Consider the following 17,309-nt stretch of genomic DNA (forward strand, 5'->3'; position numbering starts at 1 on the left):
AAAAAAAAAAGATATAACAGAAAGACTTTTCTTTGGCCTTAGAGTCGAATGAAAGAAATCATCTATTTTTAAATATTTTTAAACATAATAAAGTTTCAATCAATGATATGTTACAAATAAGCCCAGTTACTAGTTAAATATCACCTGAATAGTTCCTCGCCTACCAGTGCTACTTACTGCTAGGTAATGTTAGTCTCTTCGATATCTTCATTCCTAGCAGTTGTATCCTTGCCCAGAGTTGCTATTTCTTCTTCCTTCTTTCTTCTTTTACGATTTCTCCGAAGAGGACTTAGAAAATACCAAGTTAAAAATTAGCATGGGCCTAGTAGTTAGTGGGAACATAAAATGTTTCATCCAGACTCTATGATCTTGTTTCTATAATGCTCAAGACATATAGCTGCATTTTCTTCAGCATCTTTTCATTTATTTTTTAAATATTTATTTTATTTATTTGGAATTCAAAGTTATAGAGTAAGAAGATTAGAGAGACAGAGAGAGATCTTCTACCACTGCTTCATTCCCTTGAAGGCTCCTGGGTCACAACCAGGAGCCAGCAGCTTCTCCCAGGTATTCCATGTGGGAATAGGGGCCGGAACACTTGGGTTGTCCCCCACCGCTTTCCAAGGTACATATACAGTTCACTGAATTGGAAGTGGAGCTGCAGAAACTTGAATTAAAATAGCTCTATCGCCTGTGGCTTAACACACAATTCCACAGTGCAGATTTTTCTTCTTTAAATTTTTTTTTTTTTGTAACCCATCTCTTTCTCTGGGCTCAAATGATAGTAACAACAGGCAAGAGTGTGGATAGAATATGTATGGTTTTAGATATATAGTTATCCATTGGGAAGAACATAAAGCCTGTTATTTGATGGAGCTTAGTTAACACACAAAATTTTTTCTCAAGCCAAGAGATTTTACAAAAGAGGCTGATGAACATAATCTACCATTTCCTTCATGCATAAATAAGAAATAGTACAAATTAAAGCATGCAGAAAAAAGTCATAAGAATGCTGATAGTCTCTGCAGACATCAGTTAAGCTTTTAGAAACGTTAACTAAGGAATACACTAAATATTCTGAATTGCTTTGAAGTTTCCATAAGCTGGAGTACAACATTATTGCATAAAAAGAGGCCATTTCCCAGCCCTGCCCAACTGACTTTTTTCCCCAACCCTGGTATATAAATATCCTTTTTTCACCACAAAGTATGTAAAATCAAAAATATATTTCACTTTATGGATAAAAGAAAGCCTAAAAATTACCTCGTTTAATAATCTTATTTTACAGAAAATAAAGTTCACAGATGTAAAGAAGACCACCTAAGTGGCTGGCATCATGGCATAGTGTGCTAAGCCTCCATCACCAGCACCCCATGCGGGTGTTAGTTTCAAACTCAGCTGCTCCACTTTCAATCCAGCTCCCTGCTAATGATCTGGGAAAGCTGCAAAAAATGGTCAAACTCCTTGGACCCCTGTACCTGTGTGGGAAATCTAGAAGATGCTCCTGTCTTCAAGCTTTGGGCAGGTTCAGGTCTAGCTATTGTGGTCACCTGGGGAGTGAACCAGCAGATGAATGATCTTTTTTTTCCCCCCTTTCTCCTTCTCTCCTTCTCACTCGGGAACTCTGCTTTTCAAATATACATTTTTATGCATAACTCTTTTTAAAAATTTTGTCTGATGTCTTAAAGAGATATAATGACTTAGCTGGGACAAAAATGAAATTCCCTCTGTGCTAGTCTTTTTCCCCTAGAACATTGTGCAATAATTATCATGAGAGACAGCTTCTACTGGTGTGGCACACAGTGTAGATGTGCATGTGGTATTTTGCCATAATATGCATTGTCCAGGAATCTTCTGAAAACTTCACATGCATGCAAGAGTTCAGGAAGCTGGCTTAGCTTCTCAAACCAATAGTAGAGTACCTCGATGAGGTACCAAGCACACTATTTGTTGGTTGTGCTGATAAAAAAAAAATCATAGACTTCCAAAAAAAACTACCTTCGTTGAAAATAGTTTCAAGTCACTCTAACTCAGAGAGGAAAAACGATGTGCTTCCTTATTTGTACATGGCAGGAAAAAACCATAATCATTATTTGTACCTAAAAGCCATTATTTTAATGTGACCAAGAAAAAATGCATTTGCTAGCTTTAATTTATCCCTGTTGCTGTGTCATGGTATAGTTTGAAAACCTAAAGGCTTATTTAGCATACCAAAAACATTATATCATTTAGGATTAAATAACTGACTTCTCAGCTCCAAGAGCTACTCCAACTTTGCTTTACATGATCATGACCACTTAATAACATAACAAAAAACATGTACATAGTGTTATAAAGAAATAATTTAACATTTTAAAAATGATGGTAAACAGCTCTATTTAAACCAAAGCAAAAGGGAAAGAGAAGGTAGGAAAGAGGGGAAAAGGAAACAAAAAAGAAAGGAAAAATAGTGAACAAGAATCTTACTTCAAATCAAAGTTAGGAACACTTACTGACAGCATGTGCAGACACCAATGACCAAAATGATGAAAACTACCATCACTGCTATCAAACAGATGACCAGGATCTGCCTTCTGTCTTGTCGGAGGTAAAACAAGTCAACACGCTCACACCTCGCCCCTGTGTAGCCTTCATCACAGCTGAAAAAGTAAAGCAAGATGAGGGGCAGCACGGTAAGAAAAAGGAAGACTTATAAGAAGCTGTTTTTTGTTTTGTTCGTTTTGTTTTGTCTTTTAGAAAATTCACCTCTTTTCCTAATTTAAAATAAGGAACACCATTGCTGTAACGGCACTGCCCTCCCCCACCATGTTCAGAAATGATTTCACTTTCTTGGCTGTGCAGAAAAACTGTCATCACTTGGACATTATTAAGACGTCTACTATAAATAAGCCAGCATAATGACAATTTGCTAACATTTATTTTAAATTTTAGACTCTAAATTTAAAGTGGAGAGGTTGATAAAATTCTCTCCATCATATTCCTAGCAAGACTTTCCATTTCATCACTGAGCAACAGTAAGTTTAGCTGTACTCAAGCTCTATTGCAAACATTACTTTGAAGTTACATGGTTTTGTATGATCAAACATAATCATGTGTATGGAATATCCAACACACAGAAAGTTTCATCAATGCTGTTTCTCCTCTTTCCTTCTCCTCCTCCCCTCCACTTCTCTTTTCTTCTCTTCTTTCCACTCCTCTCCCCTATGTTCCCTCATTTCCTCTCCTCTCCCCATTCCCTTCTCTCTCTCTCTCTCTCTCTCTCTCTCTCTCTAGTTCTACGCACTGGAGATAAGAGGTAATACTCGTCTATTCTCTACATCACAAACACATCTCCTAAAATGCAAGTACTATTCAATACATTGCCTTTTATATCTCTTTATCTCTTATTCAATACATTCTTTTTATTTTTATTCCTTGAGTACACATCTTTTTATATCTGTCCAGCCTTCCCTACACTATTCTCTAAATGATCTTTCTGTATCCATGGCTCTCTTAAAGTACGGTAGCCAGGGACCAACAAGCTAGATTGTAGGCAGAGCTCCCAGCTCCCTCATGGCCACAGGCGTCTATCAGTAGTAATCTGAGAATGTAACTCAACTCAGCAGATTCACCAGGCTGAGGCTGCAGATTTGGATCCAGGCACTGGGAGCAATGATCAACAAGCCATTTAGACAGCACCCTTAAACCCTTACAGTTCTCAAAGTTGCTTGAGAGGCTTGAAAGTCATGTAAACAGTTGCAGATACTTTAACCAAAATTACCATTCTTTCTCTTTTAAGAAACTCATTTTGAATTCATATCATGTATCTACTCTATTTCCCATTCCAAGCTCATAATAAACCAGGCAATGAGAAGCAGCACTCGCTCTCTCTCCGCAGGCATAATACCAAAATGGCAACATGTCTCTCCCACCTTTCCCCTCCCTGCCACTGTATCCCTGAACGTGGCTCATGTGTGTCGGTGACTGCTCACGTTTTAAAGAAATGTTATCAAGACAAAGTGAGCAGATTCCATGTATTTCACAATATAGACTTAGGGGCATAGTATGCTATCCTACATTCCCTCTCACCTCTTTTCTTAGTTCTCTCTCTTTTTAAAGCAATTTTCATAAGGAGATACTTCCACTTCACTTCACAATTAACACTCTATTAGGTAAAGAATTCAACAAATAACAAGCAGGGGGGAAAAAAAACTCTGTTCCTCACAAGTCTCCACAAAGGCTTTAGCATTATTGAAATCATCAAGTGTCAGTTTCGCTCATCCAGCAGTATCCTTGCCCTAGCAAGTGCTTCCCAGGTTGGATGTTTGGCACAGAATGTGAGACACCAAGTAGGAAGCTAACTTTCTATAGCGGGATACCTTGATTCAAGTCCCAGTTCCACCTTCCATTCACCTTCCTGCCAACACGTATGGCGAGACACAACGGGCCCTGTCCTCAGTATTTTGTCCCTGACACTCTTGTGGGAGACCCAGACTGCATCTGCCTTTGGCCATGACAGACCTGGGTTTTGCATGCAACTGGAAAGCAAGCCAGCAGATAGAATATCTCTGTCTCCGTTACTCCTTCCACCTACTCACTTCTCTCACGTCTTTTCAAATAGCATAAATAAGTGCTTAAAATACTCAGCAGGGGTTAAAATTGAGTTTTTAAAACAAAAGACATATTTCCTCTTATTCCCTTCTGAATGCGTATAAAACACAAAGTGATGCTAGTCATATGCATAATAATTTAAGTATCAGAAAAATTAAATTCTGCTCTTCAGAAAGTTTTCTGTACAAACTCATTTTTCTTTAAGGAAGGATATATTACCAGAATGTTCTATAGCGTAGGCTTATCAAGAGCCTGGGTAGTCAATTCCCACAAAGCCTGTATTTCTCAAGTTAGGCGATCCCTTAATGCCAGTATGGTAGCTGACACGATACTTTAAGAACAAACAAAAACAAGCTCAGTAACAACCATCAGTTTGAAAGTGAGACACAATACAAGCAAAAAGAAAAAAGACTGTAATGGCAGCTATTCCAAAAAGATCCCAGCAGGAATGAGAAAATCGCTTCTTGCAAGACGGTTAGTTATTCTCACTCCAGGGTCAAAACAAAAGAAAGCAAGTTTAGAAATATCTTGAAATACGAAAAATCATAGGGCCGAAACAAGGACAACAAAGATCACCTTTCACTGCACGTGTGTGAGGGGAGAATTTTTTTTTTAAAGATTTATTTTTATTATTTTTTATTGGAAAGGCGGATATACAGAGAGGAGAGACAGAGAGGAAGATCTTCCGTCCGATGATTCACTCCCCAAGTGAGCCGCAACGGGCCGATACTATGCCGATCCGAAGCCAGGAGCCTCTTCCGGGTCTCCCACGCGGGTGCAGGGTCCCAAAGCTTTGGGCCGTCCTCGTCTGCTTACCCAGGCCACAGGCAGGGAGCTGGAAGGGAAGCGGGGCTGCCGGGATTAGAACCGGCGCCCATATGGGATCCCGGGCGTGCAAGGCAAGGACTTAACCACTTGCGCCACCGCGCCGGGCCCTGAGGGGAGAATTTTTTAAAAGATATTTTTGAAGCTGTAATTGAATCTTACAAGTATTATCTCGTCCAATTAGCACAAATATTTCTCTAACAACTTTACTAGAGCTTGGATTTTAAAACAATATTTTTGGCTGTAAAATGCACAGCAATTACTGGCTGTTCTTTCTTCTAATTACCAGCTCTGGATACAGTGACTTGACCATGGTTTAATTGAATTTCTCGGCAAGCAGTACTTCCTGTAACATGTAACTCAATGAAGCCAACCTAGAAGGTCAAACCCTAACATAGCCAGTTAGAGTGGCTCTCATGTAACTGAACTCTTCAGCGAATCCATTATGTACCAGATGATGATCATGTCCAGTATGTGTCTCCCACGGGGGAGGGATGGAGGCATCGGAGGCAAGATCATAGTATTCATTTCAACGTTGAATAAATGGATCTTTATTTAACAATTTGTAAAATAAAATGAAAATTAAAAATAATTTTAAAGTTGGTGATGACTCTTCGAATTACTGTCCTGAAATAATCCTAAACAATCACCAAGAGACCAATCACCTTGAGGAGGTTGTCAACCTTCACAATAGGTGATAGAACCAGCCCCATATCGCAGATGAAAATGTTAAATCAATGAGATAAGACTCAAACATAGTAACTCCTAGGTCCAGCACAATAGCATAGTGACTAAAGCCTTCACCTTGAATGCCCAGGATTTCATATGGGCACTAGTTCATGCCCCAGCTACTCCACTTCCCATCCAGCTCCCTGCTTGTGGCCTGGGAAAGCAGTCAAGGACAGCCCAGATCATTGAGACCCTGCACCCCCATGGGAGACCTGGAAGAAGCGCCTGCCTTCACACCAGCTCAGCTCCAGCTGTTGCGGCCACTTGTGGAGTATATCAGTGCACAGAAGATCTTCCTCTCTGTCTCTCCTCTCTGTATGTCTGACTTTCCAATAAAAATAAACAACTCTTAAAAAAATACAGTGGCTCCTTTATTTCATATCCTAAATTGCCTGTGAATGAATTGTGTGATACAGATTAACAAATTGTATGTGTGTAGAAAAGCAGCATCCCGATGCCAACAAAAGTACTGAGATAAATAGGGCATTTTAATTTTTGGAGACATATTTTGATTTTAATGTAAAAACAGGAGTTCACAAACCCCACCAACCTCAAGCAAGCGACACATTTCTGGTTTCTCTAACTATCTATCACACACCTCAGGGTCCAATTAGGAAACTGCTGCCCCGTGCTGGATATGACTATCAGCAATCCTTTATTTATTATTTGGCTCTAAGTCTTCAACACTTGAGAAGGTGTTATCAGCCTTTTTTTACAAATGCTGAATCTAGGCCCAGGAAAGGCAATGGCTCATTATTAACACTGGTCACCATCGGTGAAAACAAAATCTTATCTTACGTCTGACCCCAATATATGCGCCTCCCATTGACACTGAATCATTTGCTCACTAAAAGGCAGTTCCTGGCTCCAAACACGGACTTGGTTTTGAAATTCAGCAAAGCAGAAGATGTGCTATGGCTTAGGCACTGATTCATTCATCCATCATTTCTTGCACTCTTAAGTGAATTCCGTTACTGAGGTTACAGGTGATGCACAGCAATGAATAAACAACAGCCCTTCCTACAGGACTCTACAGTCACAGAGGGGATAGCAAGGGAGCCAACAGCTACTTTCCATTAGAATACAGCTCTCCTTAAACAGACCTGGGTATGAGCTTAAAAGGAAGGGTTCAGTGAAGGGGTCCAGAGAGCCTGATATTTAAGTTATACATTAAACTTCAGGAGGAGTTACCTCTCTAGGCAATGAGTAGATTTTGTATAATAAATCGTGGGGGGTCAGTGTTCTGATGATACCATCCCATAGGAATGTCCATTTGTGTCTCCACAATGGACATTATGGAACAGCTCCACTTCCAGTCCAGCTCCATGCTAATGTACCTGAAAAGGCAGTAGAGGACAGACAGCCTAAGTACCCACATGGGAGATCCAGATGAGGCTACTGGCTCCTGGCTTTGGAACAGCCCAGCTCTGGCTGTTGTACCATTTGAAGAGCAAATCAATGGATAGACTTCTTTTTCTCTTCTCTCCTTCACCCCTTCTCTCTCTCTCCTCAATATTTCTGACTTTCAAATAAACAAATAAGACAATAGACCATGGAGAGGAATGTAGGATTCAGGGAAACGCTTGGGGATATGGTGGGCAATATAGCCAGAATGCTAAACCAGGATCAGAGCAGCTCTGCAAGCTGAGGGAATGAGCTGTAAGCACAAACTGAAGGCAATAAGCATTGGTTTGCTCTCTGCAAGACGGACTCACACCAAGGCATTCATTTTAGAAGGTTGCCAATATTAAAGAACAACAAATCTGCAGACATAGGGATTAATTCAAACCTAAACACGCTCCCAAGTCCATCACACACATACCATATCATATTTTTCCATAGTTACAATTCTTATCTCCAAATAATTATTATCAATGCACATTTCCCATTAAAATTAAACTTAATTACAGTTAAATTTTTAAGGCACCCATGACCCCTTAAAGTCCACAATCCCAGGATTTAAAATCTCTGTTCTGAGACATTTACAGAGAATATGGTATATGTTCTCTGAATTTTAGTTCAAAATTGTAAAGAACCACCTCACTCCACAATGGAGAAAAAAAATAAAGTCCCTGGGAGAATTTTGGAGGAATACATAATTTTAAAAATAAAAGAGAAAAAAAACATTGGAAAGATACAAAATGCAATTGTGTGTGCCTGTGAAAAACTTGGACCCATAAGCTACTAATATTTTTACCCCAATTCACTACTGCACTAAATAAGCTTTACTAATCTCTGCTTATTTAAAAGAACTGACTTCTTTGCATTGAACCTGCAGAAGTAGCTTTCCATCTGGCAGGATCTCTCTCACTTGTACATGACTGGATCAGAGCAGAAGGATCGTTTCCATCTGAACAACCCTGGAGATTAGTTGAACTGAAAAGCATCCTAAGCCCTGGGCAGAATCATCTTTGCTTACGCAAGGCAGCAGAGGAAGCAGCTCTGGACTCTCACACACTCATATTTCAGGAGGAAAGTGTGTGTCGGTTTCTCCATAAATTGCTGCTGGGGGCAGGAGTGGGTGGAACTGTGCCAGGACAGATGGCTTGCTTAGCTCAGACTTTCCAGGCCTGTGGAACCTCGGGCAGATGCCGTGCTGCACTCCTTCAACTGCTGGTTCAGAACACTCCACTTACACACATGAGGGGGTCTGCTCAGCCACCACGAAGCGACACCGTCCTTTGATACAGTAATGCTTGTATTGCTTGGGACAGCGAGAAAAATGCCCTTTCCGTTTAGGCTGCACAGTGGTAGCTGCAAAATGAGAGAGATTTCTGTAAGTCAAGCATTTTACTGTTTCATAAATCAAATCACTTTCTTAGTTCTCAGCTAGTTTTTCCCCTTATAGAATAAAATTTCATGTGTCCTTCTCACCACATGAGGATAAAAGTTAAATGTTGGTAGCTTCCAAAGGAATTCTAAGAACTGGTTAATATGGACTGTGTTGGAACTGTTTCATTATTTTAACTAAGATTTGTGTCCAACCTACCTTTCAGAAATACATATAGGGTGATATCTAGATAATAAATAAAAAGTTTTCATTCCTTCAATGTTATCTGAGCCATGCCAGTGAAAGGAGGTTTGGGAAAGTTGGTTGATTGACATTTTTGTTGTCATTTTTCAACTTAAGCACAGAGCATTTGTTGAGTGCAAGGCGCTGATCTGTTCACTTTTCATTTATTATCTCATTGCTTCTGACAGCCTTGAAAGGTGAGCATTGTTCTACACAATCAGCAAAGCACAACACACAGAGGTCAAGCCACATTTCCAGATCACAAAGCTAAAAGGGCAGAGCTGGATCTCAAACCAAGACCATCTTGTCCATGCTCCCCTACTATGCTCTGATGCTCTGGCAGCCTCAGTCTTGCAGGTGTCTATTGTCTGCTCATTGGCTGATGCTTTCAGATGGCATGCTTGCCTAACGGTAGGTTTTGTCTCTCACTGGACCCAAGGATGCCTGACTTTGTTCTAAAGGAGAAGACAAATACTGGAGCTTCATTCCTGAATTTTGATACCAGATTTCCTTGCTTTAAAAGTCTTGATTGTCTGATTTTTTTTAAACTGGAGGTAAATAATATGTAACAATCTTTCTAGCATACACATGTAAAACTTTCAATGAATAAAGACTATAGAGAATTCATAGTGACTTGGTAGTTGTTTCAGTTAGTGATTCATAGCTGATGCCATGCCCATACCCAGAGGAGACAAGGATAACCAGGAGCAGAGTTCCTCATTCATGGATTCTTAGCCCACAGCCTGCAGGACTCAGACTTGCAGAAACAGAAGGATAACTCCGGGCTTTGGAAAGTGCTTCTCACGTGAGCTTCACTATAGCACCTGGCAATCCAATGGCCTTAAAGATTTTTCTCATTAATAGCAGGAACCATTGAATTAGTTAGGACTATGAAATTGATATACTTATTCCAGGACCACCAAAGAGAGGAATTTTAAAGGACTTTGAATGTTCTCCAGACTGTAAATTCAGCTGAGACCAGGTCAGAGGAGAATTGTCATTCAGTATTCATGAGGCACTGGGTGCAAAGCTTAAGATGTCCAATTCTCTTGCACAAAATGGTATAGGATTAGCATACAACTTCATACACCTCCATATGGTTGTCTCTAGACAACTTACACTAGCTAATACAATTGTATATGCTATGTCAATGTGAGTTAGATAGTAATGATGCTGTACAATATAGGTTAGAGAATAATAACAGTAAGTCTATACATGTTTAGTGAGATGCAGTTTTTCCAAACATTTGTTACCTGTGTTTGATTGAATTCACATATGTTGAAACTTTGGATGCAAGGAGTCAATTATATAGATTTCCAGAGGGTGGCAGCTTGTTGATGAGGAACTGTCTCACCTGGTTTCTGTCATTGGCCTGGTATCCATCCATGCTGACTGCTGGGACATTTCAGAGAGCTGTTCCAATACCAATCCAATCAATCAGACTTCTATCAGAAAGACTGAAACTTCTTACAGAAATAACTACTGAGTGAGTCAAGGTCAAAGACCTATGTATTTTGACAAAGAAATTGACAAGTCAACTTGAGTGTTTTGTATTTCCACAGCCTCTGTAACAGCCACTGAGTAGAAAGTATTGAGAAAACAAAAGATATACTACTTAGCAGAATTTCTGTAATAAAGCAAAGTAAAATAAAAATCTGCAGTAAACCTTAAAAGCAGCCATAGTAACTTAAAAACTGATGTTGATAACATCCACTGTAAAAGGCCATTAGAACTAGGAAAAAAAAAAAGGAGAAGTTTATGTGAGAGATGGGGGGTTTGGTTTAGCAGCTGGAATGCTTTTATCTCATATCAGATCGCCTGGGTTCAAGTTCCAGTTCCTTTCCTGGTTTCAGCTACCTGTTAATGCAGGTAATGAATCAAGTGGTTGAGTTCCTGCCACCCATATTGGGAAAAAATTTGTCTTGGTCCACTGCTGCCTGCTATGGGTATTTATAGAGAGAAGATTCCTGTCTATCTCTGCCTCAGTTTCAATCTCTCTCTACTCTTCTCTCTATCTCTCTCTCAAATTTCATACATATGAGATAGATAGATAGATAGTTAGATAGATAGATAGATAAATAGATAGATAGATAGAAAAACACATATATACACATATATACATACGGGTTAGGTATATATGGGTTATATAAATACATATGCATTTATATGTGTGTATGCACACACACAAAACACACATTATATATTCAAAATATACCTGTCACCAGATTCAGCCGAATAGTAATGCCCTTAGTAAATAGCCTAATTCTAGAATCTTTTTATTAAAGATGGCTACGAAGAAATCCTAGAAACTCAAAGAGATTGCAATATCTACACTTGAACTCTAAGGAGAGTTGAATATAATTCTAATGACTAGAGATGATTCCTATAGCATATGCCAAAATGACTTTAAACTGTTAAGTACTGAATGAATGAAATAACAAGGAAACTGAAATCTGGATTGCACTAGGAAGATGCTTGGATAAAACCTGGACCTACCTCAGCCATGCAGACAAGTGTGAGATGAGCCAGGGCTAGGCGAAAGGAAAGCAAGGAGACTCAAGATATAGCAAGATATAGCAAGATTTCACAGCAATTCTGTCATCTATGAGAAAAGCATACCTGTTTTAAATTTACACACCATTTGTCTATTTGCCAAATGTCACCACTTCATCTAGGAACTGTATCCCCTTAAATGTGTCCAAACTTTTAATAAACATCCTGTGTCCTATGATACTGGAAAGTGAGTTAACCAGCAGCTGCTGGATCCAGTGATCTGATCAGTCTTGCTTCATCCACGCAGCACACATCTGTGCCAGTGGAATGGTTGCCAGGCCCTGCTGTGGTGGCTCATAGGAGGCACTCCTTCTCCAAGTAAGAGTGCTCTTCAATATTCCCAGGATTATTTGGATTTAAAAACCTTTCCACTTCATCAGGCAGAAAATGCCTAGTGATTTCTCTATGAAACTTTGCAACCTTAAAGTAAAACGAATGACACAGACAACCACAAAACTAGGAGTACATTTTTCTTCAGAAACAGAGAGCTTATCAATATTTTCCCTTCTAAACTGCACCTAAAATTTCAGTTTCTTTTCACTTTTCATCTGGTAGTCATCAAGCTCCTGTTATCTGAAAGTTAGCTTTTTTTTTTTAAGCCTACCTTAAGACTCGATGACAAAGGTGTGGGAAAGATTCTATCTCTCCACTTCAGAGATGTTTATCAAGAAGGAAAAGTTAATACTACCCCAGAGGAATGTTTTGTCCCAAGTGTTATGTTTCTCTCTTAAAGATTAAATGGTACAATCTCAAAAATGAAGCAAATTCCTAGGGTTCTGAAAGTAATGGCATTTGATGATTTTTTTTACTCTTTATGCTTTTCTAATATGTGTTCCCAAAGTGAGAATCCCCTTGAAAATGAAAATAGAAAACTATATTCACTAGAGGATGGCCTTCAACAGCCTCCTAATTGGATGATAATATGGTTCCTTTTCTTCATGGATGCTACAGTTTTCTTACCTACTGAGTCTCATGTTTTTGAAAGGTTAGCCCCCAAAGTGGAACTCGAAGGTGGTGAAGTTTTAGTGGAGGAGCCTAAGGGGAGATTCTAAGTTCATTGAGAACAAGTCCTCAAAAGGCAGTTTAGGTGGAGTTGGAGTAAAGTTAGGTAAAAGTTGGAGTTTGGGCCCAATCACTCTGCTTCCTGCCTTTCCCTGGGAGTCTTTGTTCACATGTACTCCACCATTCATCACAGGCCCCACGGCAGAGCCAAAGCCTGCATCACGCTATTTGAACTTCAAAGTTCCAAGACTGTGAGCTAAATTAAGCTTTTTCTCTTTATAAATAATCTGTCTTTACTATTTCAACAACAACAACAACAAAAAGCTTAGTCATATGATGGCTTACGGTATTCCAAAGATTCTAAAAGTCAATGAGTTAAAAAAAAATCAAGAAATCCAGAGTTACTACTGATTAATTGATATAAAAATATGTTTCTAAGCGTCTGGTTTAGAAGTAAGGATGTCTTTCTTAGAGCACACTGGCAACTACATAAGAAAGGATCATCTTGGTTGAGCTATGTGGCTGCTCAGGTGAAATGGAATAGATTCTGTCAGGCTAAGCCAAAGTGGAAAAGTATAGTCAGTGATTTCATAACTTAGTGTCACTGTGGGATTTTCCTCAATGTGATGAACGCTTGGACCGAATGCAGTGTGCTTTCTTAGTCTTCTGTATGTGGTTTAAACGCTAGCAAGAGACTTTTTGATCATGACTTTATGACTATAACTCATCAGAATGGATATGTTACAACTATTTTACATAAAAAATCTTAGCTTTTCATTCTGACACTGATCATAACAAATCCATTAAATGATATGTCAAACTGACAACATCAACAACAACATTTTTTTTTATTTGAAAGTCGGAGAGAGAGAGAGAGAGGAATGGGTGGTTAAGCTGTGCAAGTACTTTCATTAAAATATCGACAATACCTATAAATACCTACCAAGCCTTTTAAGTGAGAGCTAAAAGGAACAGAAACCAAAATGATAGTGGGGAAAAGTAGCAAGAATTAATAAATTAGGCTTTTTACAAAAACTACAATCCAAGGCCAAAAACAAAGCACAAAACAAAGTATTTGATCATTGTCTGCAGATCATGTCTGAAAACAGATGTTTGGAGAGAATCAAAACTAATTGATCATAAATATGCTCAGCAAAATCAGGAGAAGGATACATGAACAACGTAAGAACTTCAGCAACAAGATAGGAAGCATTTTTTTAAGAAAACATACATACTGAAGCTGAATAATGCAATAACCAAATTGAAAAATTTACTAATGGGGTTACCAGTGAAAAAATAAGGGTAATGAAGACGTGAAATTAAAATTATACAATCAGAGAACAAAAGAAAAAAGAATAAAAGGGAATGAAGAAGCTCAAAAGACTTAGGGTACACCATTTAGGACACCACTGCACATTTCATAGAAGTCCAAGAAGGGAAACGGTAACATAAAGGGGTAGGCAGATCATTCAAAGAAACGATGACCGCAAAAATGTCGATCCTCCTTGCTGCTTATGACTTGGGAGGGCAGAGGAGGATGAATCAAGTCCTTGGCCCTGTACCACCTGGGAGATCCAGGAGGACAGGCCATGTCCTTGGGCCCTGTACCACCCGGGAGACCCAGGAGGAGCTTCTGTCTTCAGATCACTTTGACTCTGGCAGTTGCAGCCATCTGGGGAATGGACCAGAGGACAGAGCTCTCTTTCTCTCTCTCTCTCTCTCTCTTTCTCAGTAACTCTGACTTTCAAGTTAAATAAACACATCTTTTAAAAAATTCAAGGAAGAAATCAAAGTATAGAGATTTTATAAAACTAAATGAGAGACTAGAAAATTAACTGAAAGCATCAATAGAATTAGTAAGCTGAGTTTTGGAAAAGGCAAACAAAATTATAAACCATTAGCTAGACTTACTAGGAAAAAAGGAAAAACTCAAACATAAAAAATGGGACATGAAAACTGATAAAGAAATAAACACCAACATTACTAACAAAAAAGATGCAAAACCATCAGTAAACTATTTAGCAAATTTGACCCAAGAACAAAATAAAAGTAAAAACAAAAAATAAATGACTTGCAGGTCTTGGTAAAAGGCGAAACAACAGGTTGCTGCCCAAAGGATGCAAAGTTTTAGTTAAGCACAATGACTACAAAGAGACCTTCTGCGTCTTATACCTGTAGTTAACAATTATAGAAATGCTGTCCACTTTCAAGTCTTCTCTTTTTTCTTTTTGAAGGTTTGTTCTGTGTATTTATTTTCTTTTAAAAGCAGTGAAACAGAGACTGAGAGAAATCTGCCATTCTCCAGTTAATTCCCAAATGCCCACAACTAGGGATGGATTGGTGCCAGTAACTGAATATATGACATAGTGAAAAAAATCTTTATCTGTGAAAGTCTCCTTACTCCTGCTTCCAAAATCCTAATATGGTATCTAATCACATTCCATGGGCGACATGTATTCCACTGGAAGAAGAAAGAAACATCTTTTGTCTTTTTAATATTTATTATTATTATTATTTCCCATGAAACAATTTTATATAGGGATATCAATGTGCTAAGCACTCTTGATGCATCAAAAACAAAATTGCAGAACATGTTAAAGATAAAGTTAAAGTTTTGCGTACTTTTAATCATCAGATTGTAGAAAAAGTTCCCAAGGGAAATGTGAGCTGGTCACCCTTTAAGACCTTTGTAACCAGACTGAAAAAGAGGCACACGTATACAGTTGGCTCTGTTCTCCCTGCGTGATAACCAGGCCCACACAAGCACGGCCTACGGCATCATGGGACCATGCCACCCAAGTGCACCCTTTGGCACACCCACCGCTGCAGGAGGATGACTCACATCAGGAAAAGTGGCTCAGCTTGGTCCTGGCTCAGCTACAATTTCCCCAGCACACTAGGAAAGAGGCCCTTCACACCATGTCACCATAACCCCAGCTCAGAAAAGTTTCCAGGGACTACACGAGGCTCTGCCTCACCCCATCTACTTTTTAAAATTTGCTTGTGTTTTAGCTTCCTTTTTGTTTCAAATCAGAATCCTCTCCTGTGGTAGGTCATAACACATCTTCAAAAACAAGCAGATCCTTAGACCGGAGGGCAGCAAACCATGACCAAGGGCCAAATCTGGCCCACAGACTCTATCTTTAAATAAAGTTTTGTTGGAACACAGCCAAGCCTATTAATTTTCATAATATGTGTGACTGTGTATCCCACAAAGCCTAAAATTCATTATACATCCCATGGTTAAGGGCAAACACAGCCTTAGGTCAGTAACTCTAGGAGCACTAATTTAAGAATAACCAAAGTAAATGGTATTTTCAAAACATGCATGCATTCCTTCCTTCTTTAAGGTATAAGGAGGAATAGCATGGTTTAAAGTTGAGTAGAATTCAATGACGTTCTATGATGCAGTCCAAAATTACACTTTCTACAGTTGGGAGCGTAAGAGAGTGACACCGTTAAAGAATGCAGCAATTACAAGTAGATTCAGGCAGATCTAGGTTTGATTTCCAGATTTGGTATTTACCAGCTGTTCTGACCTTTGACAGATTATTTAACCTTTGTATTCTTTTCCTTCCCACAGTGCTTGCTTCATTACCATGTGCTCAAAAACCTTTCTAGCTTTCACCATGTGATTACAACTGTATCAGAATATGAACACTGAGGAAGATCACTTTTCCAAGACTGAATATGAAGCTTAAGCATTACCTGTGCAGTTTTCTCCAGCATATCCACAGGGAAGGCCATTTGTTTCTGCACTCCTTGTTGAATTCCCATTAGCCACAACACAGTGGAAGATCACTAGTCCTGCAGGTTCAGAAGACAAAATCAACGTGAAAATTTGCAAAATTTCTCACTGTGAAATCTGCTTTTAGAGTCATGATTATTGTCAAAGTCATGATTAAGCCCACAGCTTCTCTTTCCAAGTCCTTCTCTCCCAGCCTGAGGCTAGCAGGTCTCATTCATGTTTGGAGCTCACTCTTAAAGACAGAATATTCACACCAGCACCATTTACATAGCTCAAGAGAGGAGACTTGGCTGAACCATTCAATGAAACTATATCATGGAAGCAAAGAAGCTGAGTGTCCAGCCATGGAATGAGTGCCTTAATGGATTTCCAGAGAGAATGGATTGTTCCACAACACCTGTATTCCACTGACATTAACTAGTAAGAGCATCTTCTTAGGAAATGGGAACTAGATGTTGATCCCTGGGCTTCTTCCAATAATTTGGTTCCTCTGGGTCAGTATTTCTGTCTCTGTATCTGAGACAATTCCCATGACTTACACAGAGAGGTAAATTCAACGTTATGGTTAGAATGGTTCCAGATGGTAGTTTTCTGTGGCTCCTGAGTCAAGCAAATCAAAAACAAAAAGCTCACTTATGAAAAATCAAATTCTGATCCTGAATGGACATTGGATTGCCACAGATATTTTAGTGTACAATAAGTATATTGTGAGTTAGGTTAAAAATGAGAATCCATATCTCTTAAAAAGATATATGTTGAAATATCTACTAATGAAATAATATATCTGAGGTTTGATTTAAAATCACCCAAAGCAGAAATGGGATACAAAGTGATGAGGGAAAAACAGAG

The 17,309-nt window shown here is 39.0% G+C and overlaps 1 protein-coding gene across 1 annotated transcript in view; it reads right to left on the reverse strand.

The window, feature by feature from the left end:
* Positions 1-179: 179 nt before the first annotated feature.
* The window catches only part of BTC (betacellulin), a 55,011-nt gene continuing 37,881 nt past the window's right edge, over positions 180-17,309 (reverse strand). The window contains exons 2-5 of the mRNA XM_040967135.1: positions 16,421-16,519; positions 8,781-8,898; positions 2,493-2,639; positions 180-288 (exon numbers count right to left, since the gene is read on the reverse strand). Coding sequence (XP_040823069.1) covers positions 180-288; positions 2,493-2,639; positions 8,781-8,898; positions 16,421-16,519 — 473 coding nt within the window. The remainder of the gene's footprint in view (positions 289-2,492; positions 2,640-8,780; positions 8,899-16,420; positions 16,520-17,309) is intronic.

This window comes from Ochotona curzoniae, unplaced genomic scaffold, assembly GCF_017591425.1.
Source record: "Ochotona curzoniae isolate NIBS_2020 unplaced genomic scaffold, NIBS_Ocur_1.0 scaffold_4506, whole genome shotgun sequence".
NCBI classification, from domain to species: domain Eukaryota; kingdom Metazoa; phylum Chordata; class Mammalia; order Lagomorpha; family Ochotonidae; genus Ochotona; species Ochotona curzoniae.